At 42.4% G+C, this 17,510-nt stretch overlaps 1 protein-coding gene across 1 annotated transcript; it reads left to right on the top strand.

Moving 5' to 3' along the window:
* The first annotated feature begins 465 nt into the window (after window positions 1–465).
* Window positions 466–11,386, top strand: LOC119299069 (cullin-associated NEDD8-dissociated protein 1-like). The gene is made up of 29 exons (XM_037576365.1): window positions 466–632; window positions 2,404–2,486; window positions 2,573–2,742; window positions 3,146–3,353; window positions 3,817–3,982; window positions 4,087–4,216; window positions 4,454–4,568; window positions 4,652–4,809; window positions 4,891–5,014; window positions 5,216–5,266; window positions 5,349–5,431; window positions 5,698–5,782; window positions 5,863–5,964; window positions 6,045–6,143; window positions 6,220–6,330; window positions 6,411–6,494; window positions 6,576–6,716; window positions 7,110–7,202; window positions 7,317–7,438; window positions 7,523–7,685; window positions 7,766–8,002; window positions 8,443–8,691; window positions 8,777–8,962; window positions 9,055–9,201; window positions 9,298–9,414; window positions 9,523–9,691; window positions 10,475–10,552; window positions 10,640–10,778; window positions 10,999–11,386. The coding sequence occupies exons 2-29, from the start codon at window positions 2,451–2,453 to the stop codon at window positions 11,093–11,095; spliced, it is 3,660 nt and encodes a 1,219-aa protein (XP_037432262.1). The 5' UTR covers window positions 466–632; window positions 2,404–2,450; the 3' UTR covers window positions 11,096–11,386.
* The last annotated feature ends 6,124 nt before the right edge of the window (window positions 11,387–17,510 follow it).

The following is a 17,510-nucleotide window of genomic DNA, read 5'->3' as shown; positions in this document are numbered from 1 at the left end:
GGATGATCTCTAGAAGTGCAGATCGTCGAATCACTATATATTCACCATGGTGTCGATGCAAAGGTTCACCTCCACAAAGAATCAGACCAACAAAAAAACTTGACACGGCAACATAAAACTCATCAGATCCGAATAATTGGATCTACGAGGACAGAAAATTTTCTAACCTAATGGCACTGCCAAAAGAACAAAAGAAAATTTATTCTTGCAAAATTATGATGATCGTTAGACGTTGACGAAAAAGATCTTGAAGATCCGAGGGCCCCCGTCTCTGAGAGAGCCAGCACTCTCTCGGTCAGGCGATACATATCACCGCCCAAGAATGTGTTCTCCAGTTGTGCTTGTTGGGCCGTGAAGGTGAAAGCAGCTAAACTTCCAGGCTCGGCCCACTTTCTTTTGTTTTTTTTACGTTACACATCCGCCATTGGTAGGGGGAAGTCACGTCTCGGGATAAAAGGGAAAAGGCTTTCAGGCTTTAGCGAGGGTTTCTCCTGCTGCTGCTGCTACAGCTTCCAATCCCCACCTCTCCGGCGAGCGCCAGCCTTTTCCGGCGAGGGTTTGCTCCGATCGGAGCTCTCGGGCGGCAGATCGGCCGGGTCCTCCGCCCGCGCTCCCGTGCCTGCGCTGAAGAGGTAGGGTTCTCCTCCCTGTCGGCTTCGCGCTCCCATCTTCCGCCGCTCCCCTCACCCCTCGCTCTCTCTCGTGCGACGCTCGACGCCCTGTGGATCTCGCCGACTCGTCGCGGGCGCGCTTCAGCGTCGCTGCGAAGGTTCAGCGCCTCCTCCCCTTGCGCACGGGAGAGCAGGGACTGCTCTGCCGCCCTGCCCCTCATCCTTCTCCCGTCGCCCTCCCCCTCCTCCTCCTCCTATCCACCCCCTCCCCTGTTAGCTGCACAGCATTGCCGGCTGTGGAGGTCAAGCTCCCGTTCCCCAACATCCTAATCCCCTGCGTGGGCACTGTTTTTGGTTTGGTTTTCTTACTCTGAAGTTATTATGATCTGGAAACTGCTAATAGGGTTGATCTGGTGACACCTTGGACTATTTAATTGACGCCATGCTAAAATTGATGCAAATGATGTCTACATTTGACACCATGCTAAATCTGACACAAATGATGTTTATATATATCATGTGATACTAAATCTGAGGCCATACCTTTCTTTATTAGTTTGTTATAGAGACTCACGTGATGTTTATCTTAAATGATGGTGTTTAACGCGCTTGGTTCCTATATATGAATGTAATTATATATAATAGGTGCATAATTGAACCGCTGCTGTTCTGTCTCCTGGTGCGCTTGGCGCAGGATTACTGGGTTAAGCTTAGGCTTGGTGTTTTGCTCTGTTCGACGCTGAAGTGGTCTGGGTGTTGGGGCCGATGGTACGGATCGGCATGGTTAATGCTGAACCGTGGCCTGTGCGACACGTCATTGCTCTCTAATGGCTTTAACTTTTATTATGGTTGTTTGTCATGTATCGAGTTGGGGAAACCACTTGGTGTGAGCGATTTTGGTTTGAAGTTTCATCTGTTACTTCCTCCGTCCCAAAATAAGTGACTCGACTTTGTACTAACTTTAGGTGTGAGTACTATATTAATCACGCCAGTGTTGTGTACTCATGTTTAGCACGGAGTATGTGCATATGGTGTATGCGATGTCTGTAATTGCACATGGGACTTCATATTTTGCTAATTTTGGCTTGTTGCTGGTGTTAGAAGTATATATAAATGAACAAGTGTTAATGCCGTTCTTATTTGTCCTGTTCAAAGTATTAAATTGCTCGAAGTATAGATTTATGCCTTTTTTTAATCTTGTTTACAAATTAGTTTAGTTAGTTGCTTCGGGTGAAAACAGTAACATGATGTAGAATGCTTTCTTTTCTGTCAAGCATGGCTCTGGAGTTAAAAACATTCTTCTCAATAGGAAAATGAAATCAATTTTGCCATGGTTTAGGGTCTCCTACCACTTTTATCTGTTACTTGTATGCATTACACCAGCTGAACATCAAATCGTACTTATGAATGACATTTGTAGTTTGGCTGCACGCAACTACAAATGTCATTTATTTTGAATCCCCTCTTTGCCTATTTTGCAGACATTTTGACTTCTATCCACAGTAGTGCGAATAAGTAATTAATATATTTTCATTAATAACACAACATACACGTAGCGCATGTGGTAGGCACATAGGTGTGAAGCAAGCCGTCAGGTGTTCGATCTCCACATTAGATTGTTTAAATATTTTTCTGCTTGTTTTTTCTCCATCTAGCGTGCTTGTCCTACTCCCACCAGAATGCATCCACCACCGATTCTGTTTGGTTTGGCACAGTTTTTAAATCTATGCACTTAGCAACACATATGCTATTAGGCTGTTGAACATTTCTCATTGCTTAATTTGCTTCTTAGACTACCAAATATCTTCGTGAAGAGGACTTGAACACAGGTTTGGTGCAATGGCGAATATGAACATAACCGGCATCTTGGAGAAGGTATCTATTGCACCAATTTACATTTGTTGATAAGGAATCCTCAGTTTTTGCTCGGTAACATTTTTGTTCCTTGTATGTGCTTTCAGATGACAGGGAAAGATAAAGACTACAGATATATGGCCACCTCAGATCTGCTTAGTGAGTTGAACAAAGAGAGTTTCAAAGCAGACCAAGACCTTGAATCAAAGTTGACTAATATTGTTCTTCAACAACTGGAAGATGCTTCAGGAGATGTTTCTGGTTTAGCTGTGAAATGGTACCTTTCCTTTAAAATACTTTCTTATTTAATCCATTGTTTGTGTTCTTGATGTCTTACCATGCTTGCATGGTGTGGGATTGGGGAAGTAAGGATTTTGCATGTTAAGATCTTGTTATTGTTGATTATCCCCTCTGTCCTGCTAGAATTTGGGAATATTCTGATTATGCTACTCGCTATGTTGTTGTACCTGTCAGATGTGTTTAGCCTGCTATTTTATCTTTTAAGATGGCATCATACCTCCTTTTGTCTTCAAGATTGCTTATTCATTTTTAAAGTTTGTTCTGTTTTCTTATGCATCAATTATTGGATCTGCGGGGTTACTTTTTTCAGAGAAATTTGATTACCGATTGTTTCCCCTACATCCGTTCACTACATTTACTCTTATTCTTTTGTTGGTTAGCTTGGCTCCACTTGTTAAGAAGGTAAGCGAGGATAGAGTAGTGGAGATGACTGACAAGCTTTGTGATAAATTACTCAATGGAAAGGAGCAGCATCGTGATATTGCCAGTATAGCTCTGAAGACAATCATTGTGGAAGTTACTACGGCATCACTTTCTGAAAAGATTTTAGTTTCTCTTTCCCCGCAGCTAATAAGTGGTGTCACCAGTGTAAGTTTTTTAGTCTGTTTCGTGTTTGCCAGAATTTCCCTTGGGTTATCTGTAGGCCCCTTAAGTTTTATTATTTAGATGTTCCACAGAAAAGGTAATGCAATATTAAGTTAAGTATTAGCTGGAAAATTAGCAATAAATTACGTACACAGTTTGCAGAATTTATTTGTGAATGTTTAATATATCCTTTAATTAGGGCTGTTTGGTAGCATTTGGTTTACATTCATTTCTTCTTACCTTTATATGTTGCCTCTTGTTCCTTTATCTGGAAGTATAATTGTACGACAGACTGCCATATGGTTATGAAAATGAAACTTGTAAATACATTTCTAGGTCTCAAGGGTTTGTAACATAAAGCCTACCCCAACTTGTTTGGGACTTGTTTTTACTTGTTTCATGGCTCATCAGTTTGTTTTTAAAATTAAATGCAATTGTCTTGATACATTTCTTCTTTTGTTGACAGGGAAAGAGTGCTGAAATTAAATGTGAATGTCTTGACATATTAGGTGACGTGCTTCATAGATTCGGCAACGTGATCACAAAAGATCACGCGTTTATGCTCACTGCACTTTTAACCCAGCTGAGCTCCACTCAAGCAAGTGTCAGAAAAAAGTCAGTTACGTGCATAGGTACGCCTGAATGAATATTGCAATTATTTTGATTGTTAATGCTTGCAAATGATTGAACAATCTTAGTTAATTTACAGTGACTAATGTGTCGTTTTATGTTGCAGCATCGCTTGCTCCATGTTTGTCGGATGATCTATTAGCCAAGGCAACGTCGGAGGTTGTCCAATTGCTGAAAAGTAAAAGGGCAAAATCTGAAATAACCCGAACAAATATCCAGATGATTGGTGCTCTCAGGTATATGCTTTGACCTTCCAACTGCTGCAAAAATTTGTTCATAACAGCTTGTAGGAACTATCTAAATTCAAAACTGGCTAGTTCAAACATTGATAACATATCTAGAAAAAAAATCTGGCTGGATGATATAATACCCAGGGATAAATTATTTTTGGATGGAGGGAAGTACAAGAGATTTGGTAGGCTAAATTCATTTGATCACTGCAAACTCATAGTTTAATTTATTTTGACCTACAGTCGGTCAGTTGGATACCGGTTTGGACCACACCTTGCCGAAGCTGTTCCTTTGCTCATTAGTTATTGTACAAGTGCATCAGAAAATGATGAAGAGCTCCGTGAATACAGCTTGCAGGTGAAAATTATGTTAAAGTTCATACTTTTGATTACTCTTACCATTGCTTTCTCTGTGGCTATAAATTACCTCCCATCTTGTAGGCCCTTGAGAGCTTTATGCTCAGATGTCCAAGAGATATTTCCCCATATTGTGATGGTATTTTGAATCTTGCTTTGGAATATGTAAGCTATGATCCTAATTACACCGATAGCATGGAGGAGGATACTGATGATGAAGTACAGGATGAGGAAGATGATGAGTATGTTACTTATATTCTTATAATACTGAAATTGTGTTTCCTATTAAGCTAATTGAACCATCTTTTAACATTTTCTCCCAGTGAGAGTGCGAATGAATACACAGATGACGAGGATGCAAGCTGGAAGGTTCGCCGGGCATCAGCGAAGTGCCTGTCTGCAATTATAGTATCTCGTCCTCAAATGTTGTCTAAGATGTATCAGGAGGTATGTTGATGGCAGCAAGTAAAACCACCATACTGTGCTTTAACAATCTCGTTCTTCTTGACAGCATGATTCCATTTTGTCCATAATTGCCAGTGTTGTTTTTGAGCCGATTCCAACCATTTATTACCTGTTTTGAAAATTAACTACTCAATGAAGTGCCTGGCTCTATGGAACTTGGTGTAATTTATTTGGTTGTTGCAGGCTTGTCCAAAGTTAATTGACCGCTTTAGGGAAAGAGAGGAGAATGTAAAGGTAACCGCATGGCATTGCATTGCTAAATTAGATTTGAATTGTCATTGTATGTCAATCTTACGAAGCTTGTCTTCGATCCTAGATGGACATCTTCAACACATTTATTGAGTTGTTACGCCAAACTGGCAATGTGACAAAAGGACAAGGTGACATTGATGAGTCTAGGTAAAAGAAGTATTTGTTTTATTACCTTTTTACCCATTTTTACCAGATTCTTATAGAATTTATGGTAAGTACTAGATGTGCAGCTGTTTCTCTCGTTGGATTAATAGCCTAACTGAGCCTATGTTGGTTAAAACATGGCAGGGCTCTTATTTGGATACAAAAATCATTATCTGGTTGACTTGTTATGCTTTGTGGGAAAGTGTTTGTTTATTGTGATTGCAAGTTCTGTGCACTGAGCCTGTATTGTCATTCGTTTTACTTTGCAGCCCTAGATGGTTGCTGAAGCAAGAAGTACCCAAAGTTGTCAAGTCTATCAATAGGCAGTTGCGTGAAAAATCAATCAAGACAAAGGTTTGTTCTTTAACTGTCTTGCAAAGCGTCTCTATGGCTCACCATCATGATTTAATAATTTTTTTTGTTGGCATTTCCAGGTTGGAGCATTCTCAGTATTGAAGGAGCTTGTTGTTGTATTACCAGATTGCCTTGCTGATCATTTTGGGTCACTTGTTCCTGGGATTGAGAAGGCTTTGAATGTTAGTGGGTTTTATTTTCTGTGTAGCTTCTTGTGTAGGATTTATGTTTGTTTTAACTCATTGTCTATTTTGTTGTATAGGACAAATCTTCTACCTCCAACCTGAAGATTGAAGCCCTTGCGTTTACTAGGATTGTTATGGCCTCACATTCGCCCTCTGTGTTTCATCCATACATCCAGGTATTATAGCTACTATCTTTGATTTTAACCACTCTTGTGTTGTTACTCATTACTGAATGCAAAATAAAATTTCCAGGCACTTTCTGGTCCAATATTATCTGCTATGGGAGATAGATATTACAAAGTCACAGCTGAGGCTTTACGGGTGTGTGGGGAGCTCGTCCGAGTCCTCCGTCCAAACTTTGAGGTCAGCCTTATACTCCATGTGCTGATGTTATAAGCACCCAGTATGGTGGTATTTTAAATTCTCATTCTGCTGTTACACAGGCACGTTCCATAGATTTCAGGCCATATATTAGTCCAATCTATAAAGCTATATTGGGCCGCTTGGTGAATCAAGATCAAGATCAGGTTTAGATCACTCTCTACTTACCTCTCTCTCTCTCTCTCTCTCTCTCTCTCTCTTTCTCTCATGTGATTCTGTTTTGCCAGGAAGTTAAAGAGTGTGCCATATCTTGCATGAGCCTTGTGATCGCTACTTTTGGTGATGGTCTTCAGAGTGAATTACCGTCATGCCTTCCCATACTTGTTGATAGGATGGGCAATGAAATAACACGACTTACAGCTGTCAAGGTAAGCAGTCAACCACACCTTCAGAACCAAAACTAATAGCGACATGATGGTAAATGTTGAGTTGAACTTTCAGTGTTCTAGTCAATGGTAGAAAAACAAATGTAAATGTTTTGATCAGTGCATCTTGCTGAGTTGCTTGGGATAGAGATGCTTTTGTGGTGGGTTCATTGATTTAAAGATAGCTTTAGTACATTATCCATAGTATACCAATCTATTTGTGTGGGTCTTGTCTACAGTTGTAGTTGTACACTCTGTCATCATTTGCTTAATGCCCACTGGTGGTGTTTTCAGACAGTTTTGTTTATTCTCTGTTTTCCTGTACTAGTTGATTGTACGCAGATTCACTCCTTTTCTTGGTTCTGTTGCATTTTCAAAATTTTCATTCCTTTACAGGCATTTGCGGTGATTGCAAATTCACCTCTTCGGATTGATCTGTCATGTGTCCTGGACCATGTTGTTTCTGAGCTCACAGCTTTCCTTCGAAAGGTAAAGATGCATTATACACATTGTTTGTTTTGATTTTGAAACTTGAAAAAACATGTATGTTTAACAGAGCATCAGGATTGAAGACTAATTTCTTTTGCTGCCCCCTTTCAACAGGCCAACAGAGCCCTCAGGCAGGCAACATTGGGGACCCTAAATTCTTTGGTTGTCACATATGGTGGTCAAATTGGCTCGTCCTCTTATGAAACGATAATAGCTGAACTTTCTACTCTCATAAGGTTTTATCCTCGCTTAGCTTTCTTCAACAAATCTCCATTTTCCGCCTACCAGGAAGACTGATGTTGGATTATTTATTGTGGCAGTGACATTGATTTGCATATGGCTGCTCTTGCATTGGAACTGTGTTGCACAATAATGGTTGACAGAAGATCCATTAAAAATGTTGGTTTAGCTGTGAGACATAAGGTTTTGCCCCAGGCCCTTGTTTTGATCAGGAGTGCTCTGTTGCAAGGACAAGCACTACAGGTATATATTTTCATATCTAAATATAAATACCAGATTTCTTCTTATTTTCCTACCGACAGATGACATCGTTTCTATTGCAGGCACTACAGAAGTTTTTTGCTTCACTGGTCCAGTCTGCAAATACAAGCTTTGAAACTTTGTTGGACTCCCTTATTTCAACTGCCAAGCCATCGCAGTCAGGCAGTCTTTCCAAGCAGGCACTATCCTCTATTGCACAGTGTGTTGCTGTGCTATGCTTAGCAGCTGGTGATCAGAAATGTGCATCAACTGTTGAAATGCTTAAAGGCATTCTAAATGATGACAGTTCAACTAATTCTGTAAGGCTTTTCCTGACCATGCATGCCTTCTGTTCACCATATTTGCGCATTTATATCATGTCATACTTGTGATCTTTGACATAACATGCCTTTATTCATTTACGTTAGCTAAAACACATCATTCATGGACATCGTCTATCTTGTAGCATTGTGAAATTGGGATACTACAAGTTCTCTGTTTGTTTCATATGTGGTCCACTGTTCTAATAGTTTACGTGTGTGCTACTTTTTGTGCCCTAGTCTAATCATCTTAAAACTTTGAGCTGTAATTAGGCAAATTGTAATGTCTTGATGGTAGGGTTAGTGCTTTGTCATGTAGGCATCTGCAAATCAATATTATTTGCTATTGGTTGACTGCATACTTATGTTTGACTCGAAGATATATTATTACCCTTCTCTTGGTCATTTTTAATTGCTTCTAATTCTAATGTGTTTTCCAGGCTAAACAACACATGGCCTTGTTATGTTTGGGAGAAATTGGAAGAAGGAAGGACCTCAGCAATCATGTTCAAATTGAGAACATTGTCATTGAGTCATTCCAGTCACCTTTTGAGGAGATAAAGTCTGCAGCATCGTATGCTCTTGGAAACATTGCTGTTGGCAATCTATCCAAGTATTTGCCATTTATCTTGGATCAGATTGACAATCAACAGAAGAAGCAGTATCTTTTGCTTCATTCACTGAAAGAGGTAGGTTTATAATGGAATTATTTTTGTAAAAAGTACCTCCCATAAGCCTGCTGTTTAATTTGTGCTCTTATGCAATATCTATCAGGTAATTGCACGGCAGTCTGTTGATCATACTGGCCAGAGTGAGCTGCAGGACTCAAACATTGTGAAGATATTGGCGTTGCTCTTTAATCACTGCGAAAGTGAGGAGGAAGGAGTTCGGAATGTGGTTGCTGAGTGTTTAGGGAAAATTGCACTGATTGAACCTAACAAATTAATCCCTGCTCTGAAGGTGTGGAGTGTGGACATCAGCAAAGTTACATCCCCATGTTTCATTTACTTTATGATATGAGATCTAATGTGACATTTCATATAATTTTGTAGGAACGTACATGTAGCCCAGCAGCAAACACAAGGGCTACAGTTGCCATTGCTATAAAATATTCAATCGTTGAACGGCCTGGAAAGATAGATGCAATCATGTACTCTGAGATTTCTACTTTCCTTATGCTAATTAAAGACAGTGACAGGGTAATTTTACTTGAAATAGTATTTACATCCTTAAAACTAATGTTTGCAAATAATTATGTGGAGATGACAATTGCATTTGTTGCTTGCACTTTGCAGCATGTGAGACGTGCAGCCGTCCTGGCGTTGAGTACTGCTGCCCACAACAAGCCAAATTTGATCAAAGGTCTTCTTCCTGAATTACTGCCTCTTTTGTATGACCAGACTGTTGTGAAGGTATCATTTCCTATTTTTTTGCTGATTTCTTATCAGTACTTATGGTCTGGCCTCTGGGGACGTTACATATAATTTACAGCTAGGAAGTAACGGTTTCCTTCTTTGCAGCAAGAATTGATCAGGACAGTTGATCTAGGGCCTTTCAAGCACGTCGTTGATGATGGGCTTGAACTTAGGAAAGCTGCCTTTGAATGTGTGGACACATTGCTGGATAGTTGTCTTGATCAATTGAATCCATCGTCCTTCATCGTTCCTTTCCTCTTATCTGGCTTAGGTGGTAAGTACAGTTTAAGACATTATATATTTCATCATGGTATTTTTAGTGTGTTTGGTTGGTGCCTGGATTAGGCCTGCCAAGAAATTGGTAGACCTTAATATTTTTCCTCTCGCTTGGTTTGGTGCCAATTTTTTTGGCTATGAGGGGCTGTTTGGTTTTTGCCAGAGCCATCCTTGCCAATTGAGGGCACGCCAAATAATTGGCAGGCGATTTCGCCGCGGAGCCTCGACAACAATTTGGCTTAGATGTAGACTAGAAGAATTAAGGTGGGCTGGGCGCACCAAAACATTGGCGCTCATCCAAATGGCCTCACAAGCGTGGTCAATGACCAATATTTTGGACGGGTAGCCGAGGGAAGCAATCCAAACAGCCCTTAGTGCCCTCACCCATTCCTCTCAAAGATTCTTGCCAAATAATTGGCCAGGTTTCCTTGGCCAGAAAAATGGCAAGCCAATTTTTGCCCATGTTTGACAGGGCTGTATGGGGCATCAGCCAAACATAGTCTTCGTCTCAATATCTGTGTAGCGATATAGGCCTGGACTGCATAGAACCGGTGATACTGAACGTACCTTTATTATTTTGACAAGATACTTTATATCTATAGCATGGCTTTCAGTTTTTCTTCAGGATAAATTGTCCACATTATCTGTTATTACGTGTTTCTCTTTTTGTTCCTTTCTGAATCCTAAGATGGTATATCACCTATATTATCATAATCTTGTTGAATGTGTATTTTGTGTAGAACATGCTAACCAGTTGTTCGTACTGTCCTGCTTATTGCAGATCATTATGACGTAAAAATGCCCTGCCATCTAATTCTCTCAAAGCTAGCAGACAAGTGTCCTTCTGCTGTTCTTGCAGGTTTGCTATAAATAAAGGATCTTCAAAGTGATGTTTCATATGTTGTGACTGCCTTTTCTAACATTTACTATTATGATACTGTTTCAGTTTTGGACTCATTAGTTGAACCTCTTGAGAAAACAATCGTCCACAGACCCAAGGGTGATGCAGTGAAGCAGGAGATTGATCGCAACGAAGACATGATCCGCAGTGCTCTTCGAGCAATCGCTGCTCTAAGCCGCATCAGGTAAGGCTTGATTCTGCCCTACTAGCTGACGGCTGATTCTGGTTTAGATCAGGCTTTGAATTCTCTGCCATCCTTTTTGTTACTTGTTCATAGTTACTAAAGCAGACTGCAGTATAGCCAATCCACTGGTGGCCGTAGCCTCCTTTTATGCTCGTCAAAATAACATTGCTTTAGTAGGCATGACCTAACCAGTTTGTTTGGTCTCGGCTTTGATCTGCAGTGGCAGCGACTACAGCATGAAGTTCAAGAATCTGATGAACAAGATAACGGCCACCCCTTCACTTGCCGACAAGTACAACTCGGTGCGCAGCGAATGAGAGCTGCAATTTTTTTTGTATATGTTAGGAAATAGGTGAGTCAAGTGCCAGTTCCGAGGCGATGATCCAACCAAACCTCCCATTACCGTGCCCTTTTTTGGCTGAAAGGTTGCGCTGCGAACAAAGGGGTGTTGAATACCCTGCGTTGTTTTTCCTGTACAAAATCTGGTGGTGAACCATTACACACGGTTGTGGTTATGTACTCCAAACAATGCGCCGTGGTCGGAGCATTGTGATTCTGTGTGCTCTGGATGTATTCGGAGAGTACTTTGGTAAGCAGCTTTGAGACTAGAAGTCGGCCCGTGGAACGTAGTCATGATTCACCGTCAGGACGATCCGTTCACGTACCCGACGAGCCCACGGCTCAGCGGTGCGTCGGCAGTTTGGCACCCAGCTATACAGGGTGTACACCGTTTGATGTCAGGACGATGACACTTAGCATGCAGAATGGGTAGTGCAGCATATTGTATTGGCTGCGGCTGTTGCTACCCTGTGGAGGCAAGGGCCGGCAACGAGGTGCCACTGAGTTAGGATCCTGTGCAATTTTTTTTTTAAAGAGCAAAACTTGAAGCAGTTTAGCTAGATGTAAGTTGCCTTATTTTTAAATTTGTGTCGGTCAATGTGTGAGAGAAGAAAACAGGCGACAAGGCCTCATCCAGGAATGAGTGGTAGACGCTGGCGTGTCAGCAGACGTTTCAGGGTTTGCGCCAAGGGAGGTGGGGTGTGTGTGTGTGCAGGTTTGCTGGGAAATCTGGTGGTGCACGGGTTTAGAGAGATGCACAGGGGTGGGGTTAGCACAGCGGTGGGTGGCAGTGAGGGAAGGCTTGGGCCGTAAGGCTGCAGCGGGAGCACCGTGGCGGCGGAGGCGGTCAGTTCGGCTTGGGCTGGCTTCGACGGTGGACAAAGGAAGAAGAGAAACATGAGGAAGAAGAAGAAGGCCCTTCGATGCTCATCCAATAGTTGGTGCAAATTTGACTTGTTATTAGTCGTTTTCTCAGTCAATTGAGCCCTGTCAAGGCCCATTTTTGAAGACATAATTTCCCAGGGTGTGGACATCACTGATGATGTGAACTTCAATCGGTAGGCAAACTTATCGATCATATCTCCATATGACTCTTGTTCATCTTTCGATGCTTTGTGCTTTGAGCTCAGGACTACCCTGCTAGAAGTTCAACACAACCAATGGTGGAAGTGATGGCACGATATGTGGAGATCAAACGGAAGCAAGCGAAGGAGTCTGCTCTGTTGGCAGGGTCAAGAAATGCCCAAGAGTTCTCCATCAGCAAGTGCATTGTTGTTCTGCACAAGCGAGAAAGCATCCAACGCGATGAAAGAGCCGCTGCCTACAAAGTCTTCAAAAGTGCCGAGAACAGTGAGATTTTTCAGTTCTGCCGCCGAAGATGAAGAGAACGCTACCGTGTTTCTTCGGAGCAAAATGGCTGAGTTGCCTCAACGTATCTAAGCTAAGCTACGTATGACTCTAGGTCAGTAAATTGTTTGTTGTTCCAGATCAGTAATCCTCTTATGACTCTAGGTCCTTAAGAATTTGAAAGATGGACACTATACCCTTATTCAATCTTTCAGAAAATGCATGATACATGTTTCTTCCATGGCCCATTCCTTTCTAGCTGAACTGTTGTTTCTTGTCAACCATTATTTAAGCTATAGCTTCTTCTCAGCCGTTGGAGCAATGGACAGTTTTGTTTCTTGTCAACCATTTTTTCAGGATCATTTCACAATAGTACTGACCTGGAACCTTTTTAGGTTCAATGCTAGTTCATTTGAGTTTGTCTTTTATATTTTAGAACCGTGGTGAGAAATTGTTTGCTCATTAGACTTTGTCATGAGTTTTTCTCTTCCACGAAAAAATTGTTTGGTCTGGAAGTTTCTTCATGAAATGATATGATGATTTTATTGCTTTCTAGATTCTAGTTGTATGTTTATTGAATTGGTACAAGTACAATGTAGAATAATTAGGATTCAACAAGCGGTAAACATGTTACTTCCCTTGCCAATGAATTGACCTAATGAAATGAATGTAGTTTGTAAATCTCAAAAATAAAAAATAAAAGGCGCATCAAAATCTTTATATTGCTTCCATTTGGGAAACTGACAATGGCTTCATTTATTATACAGCTACAACAATGTTGAACCTTGTTTTCTGAGACGCATATATTCACTATGCTTGTTCGAGTCATTCTTTTTGTTCTCAGCCGGACACATATATTCACCATATCTATCACCTCTCTTTGATTCAAAAGCAAGCAAGTTCATGGAACTTCTACTGTTAACAGTAGCAACATTACTTTGTTTTCTTCAGTATCATCAACTTTTTTTTGGTCTCACCGAATCAGGTTGATAAGTGGAACAAGCAGAGGGAGAATGGGACGTTTGCAGGGTCCCTCTAAATCGTCTGTTTGAGAGTCTCTTCAATTGCTTTTGTGTCCAGCGCTACTGCTGTCTTGTGGTTGGAATTTATGCTCCTGTCATGTACTCTCTTCCAACAATCGATGTAGAACATCAAGTGATGCTTTTCTCTATGTTGTATAAATAGTTCAGCATGCTTAAATGTACACATGTCTTTCCTGGGACTTGCGAATGCCGAATACCTATGAGATATTTTTGGTTCCAAGTCATGCTGTTGCGGAAGCTTCATTCCGTCCACAGGTATGGCAGGAGGTGGTATGATCCTACGGGATGCACATGGTGATATCATCTATAGCGCTTGTCGGGAAATCCGTATATGTGATAACGCGTTGGACGCTGAGCTAGTGGCGTGTCGGGAGGGGCTGGAGCTGGCCCTCCATCGTACGATGCTACCCATTTTGGTCGAGCTTGTTAGCGCGGAGGCGGTGTCACTGATCACAGCACACTCCGAGGATCGATTGATACATCGCATGTTGGTTAAGGAGATTCAGAATCTGGCCTCAACTGAGGATAGGGAGATTTCTTTTACTCGCTGTTGTCGGTCGCAGAATAAAGTTAGTCACAAACTTGCCGCGTATGGCCGTAGCACTCCCCGTACTGCAGTATGGTTACGTTCGGGATTAGATTTTGTTGTAAACTTGGCATTGGCTGAGAAGCCTCCGTGAATAATGAGAATCTCCTTTTCTCCCGCAAAAAAAAGTCATGCTGATGCGAGGATTATGTTGTTGTTATGTGACTGCACAATTATGTGATGGTATATTGATTCCAAGTCTCAGTGTCCCATGTCCTACAATCCAGTTTCTCGATCGGGCAAACTACTATTCATGGCAAGTGACATTTGCTCCACACGAAGCACCTGTAATGATTAGAATCCATTCAACGAAAGAAGATTGCAAATCATATGAATGACGAATCTCGTCATTCAATATATACTGACCGCCGCAAGCCTATGTAGAGCTCGGTAAGAAATTTTCCAATTACTCACACCAACATGCTAATCTAGATACCGTCAATAATCTAGAGATTGTCTGCCATTTGATTGTTTCGTTGGCCACAGACCAAATCTGTAGCATATGTGCACGTGAATCAAATGTTGCCAACTTTGGCATTACCTTGACGAGGTTATCAAAATGTCGTTCCTAAGTAAAAGTTGCGTGTCGTTTTTTTATCATTTTGTTAGCATCATCCTTATAAGTTTAGAGCAGCGAGCCTCTGAAGCTTAGTCTTGCACATTTTTTCGCACCTGTCGTTTCATACAAAACCATATTACGGCATTATATATATATTTTTTATACTCCCGTTGCAAATCATGGGCTTTTGCTTGGTAGTTGACTGCGGTGGCGGACTAGTTGCACATCATAAAAAGTTGGTTGTAAAGGTTGCTAGGTTGCAACCTCGTAGGAAGTTGCATGGGTTTCAAAATTGGTTTTGAAAGTTGCACCATGTTTAATAGAGTTGCATTATATAGCATCAAAATTGGCATCAAATTTTTTTTATCGAATCATATCCATGCGAGATCTAGTTTTAAAATTTTGATTGCAACAATTCCAACAGTGAAAACGGATCTGAACTCCGGCACTTGACCTGAAAGATGTCCTTTTAAAAATTTGAAAACCTAAATAAATGCACATACACATGCGTCCACATCACACAAACAAAGACAAAGGTTGAAGCGCGAATCAACTTGTGGTTGAGTTGGTTAGGTGGACAGTGGTATCCCCAACCCATCAGGGTTCAAATCCTGGTGCTCGCATTATTCCTGAATTTATTTCAGGATTTCCGACGATGCGCTTTCAGTGGGAGGAGACGTTCCCATCGACGACGAGGCGCCTACGGTGACTTCGTAAATTTCAAGACGATATGCCGGCTCAGTCTCTCGGAGGTGCTCATAGGGGTAGGGTGTGCGTGTGTGCGTTCATAGGGATGAGTGTATGCACGTGTATATAAGCGCTTGTGTCTGTACTGATGCTAAAAAAAAGACAAAGGTTGAAGCACAGAAATGCATGCATGCGTGTGTGTGTGCGGCTACTCAGTTCGTCCAAATCGTGAATGCACACGACTAAGAATTCGGGATCTCCCCTCAAAATAAATAAATTCGGGCTCAACTAAAAGATGGCCTGCACGTTCCATTTTACGATCTTGTACCAACATATGTAGACCAATATGATTTTTTTAGGATTTGCAGACCAACCAGGGCTAACCGGTATCCCTCATATTTAACTCAAATATGGGGCGAACATAAGAAGGTCTGGGCGCATCTACCATGTCGGACTGATGATGGATCTTACACGGAATTGTCTGGAGACCCAACAGTGTCCGATGGGCGTCTCCTCCGGTGGGGTTGCGAATGCCGCGTGGCGTTGCCCCGGCTTGCCGCCCGAGGCCAAAGTCTGGCTATTTAAGCTGGCCGACGTCCCGAACCCCATCCACGACCTCTTCCTTCCTTTTCGCACTGTCAGCCCGGACACATTTCTCTCTGTCTCTACCTTCCTCTTTCCCTCGCCATCTGACATGGCCCGACATAAGAAAACCACCTACCCTATGCTAACGCTGGAGTGCCGCTTCCAGATCGAGGAAGAGATTTGGATGAGGCGCGTTGCCTCATCGCACCTGGCTTGCCTCCGGACTCGCCAGAGTCGGAGCAGCATTCAGTTCTGATGGAGGTGGCAGATCCGAAGGAGGACAAGGCAGAGCAGCCGGAGAATGAGCTGGCGCCGGCTGCAGGGTTCAGCATGGAGGAGGCCATGGCGGAATTCGCGATTGCCCAAACAGCGAAGATGGTGGAGCAGCAGGCCATCCTGGAGTCCATTCTGGACGAGCCCTATATCGAGGCCAACCGACAGTTCATCTGGTAGGAACGGGCGTCGACTGACGCGCTTTTCGGCGAACTTGACATGGAAGTGGAGTTAGATGACGAGGCGGTGCAGCCGGAGTTGCGGCTGCCGCCCATGTACCTGAAGCCGGGCACCAAAATAGTGGACATCTCCAACGAGGATTAGGGTAGTATAGGTTGATCTACGTAGATTTCCTCATTTGCATGTTTTTTATGAATTTAATATTTCAAATATGAGATATCTGGATGCAGATGAGTAAATTTAAGATGTGACCGGCCATTGTCCACGGGCGTGGCGCGTCCGCGGGCGTTTGAGTGCCCGGATTTGATGTCCGAGGTTCTTGATGCTCTAACTAGCCACAATGGAGAGTAACATACACTAGTAACATACACATATCCCTAGACTATGTTACTACCTTCATAGTGGGTAGTAACATATGTGTGGTGTCATGCAAAACTCCATTTATTAGATTCTAGACTCATACTGCATTGGGACATGTGATGAACTACCTCTCTCTTCATTAACTCATTGCCACGTAGACAAATTTACTGAGTTAGACTTGAAGTTACTGCTGAAATTACTCTCACTGTGGCTAGTCTAAATTAATTCAGAGTTTCCTAGTACGTGCCAGTCAATTTGTCCTACTACGTGTAATTCCCATAGCTCTGCCTGCATGAAAACCGCCGGCCGGATGCATGGATCCCAACAAACAAATACCGCTTAACCAGGCCCAACTCCACCCAGAAAATTTCAGTAGATCGGTCGAGGTCGCACGAAGCGCGATGGCTGCCGCCGCGGACGAACAGGAGCTGGTGGTGCCGGAGGCCGACGAGTGCAGCAGATGGGCAATAACGTGCCTGCTGGGCTTCGCCGGTGTCTCGGTTCTTTACATCGCCAGTGCCCAAATTCGTCCAGGAAGACCCCCTCATGACGCTCCTCCTGCTTCTGCTCCTCTTCCTCGGCTTGTTCCTTTCCGCCCTTTCCTCTCTTTTCTTATAGACAAGTATATATTTTTTCACGAATACGCAAAAGACTTGCATATCATACATTGATAGGTAGAAAGGTAGCAATAGTTACAACACATTAACAGAGAGATGGGGTGGTGGCTGCCGAGCATGTGCACACGGATGGCATGCAACGACTCCCATGGCGCA

Source organism: Triticum dicoccoides, chromosome 5A (assembly GCF_002162155.2).
Source record: "Triticum dicoccoides isolate Atlit2015 ecotype Zavitan chromosome 5A, WEW_v2.0, whole genome shotgun sequence".
NCBI classification, from domain to species: Eukaryota; Viridiplantae; Streptophyta; class Magnoliopsida; order Poales; family Poaceae; genus Triticum; species Triticum dicoccoides.
This window is presented reverse-complemented; position numbering and strand designations above follow the sequence as displayed.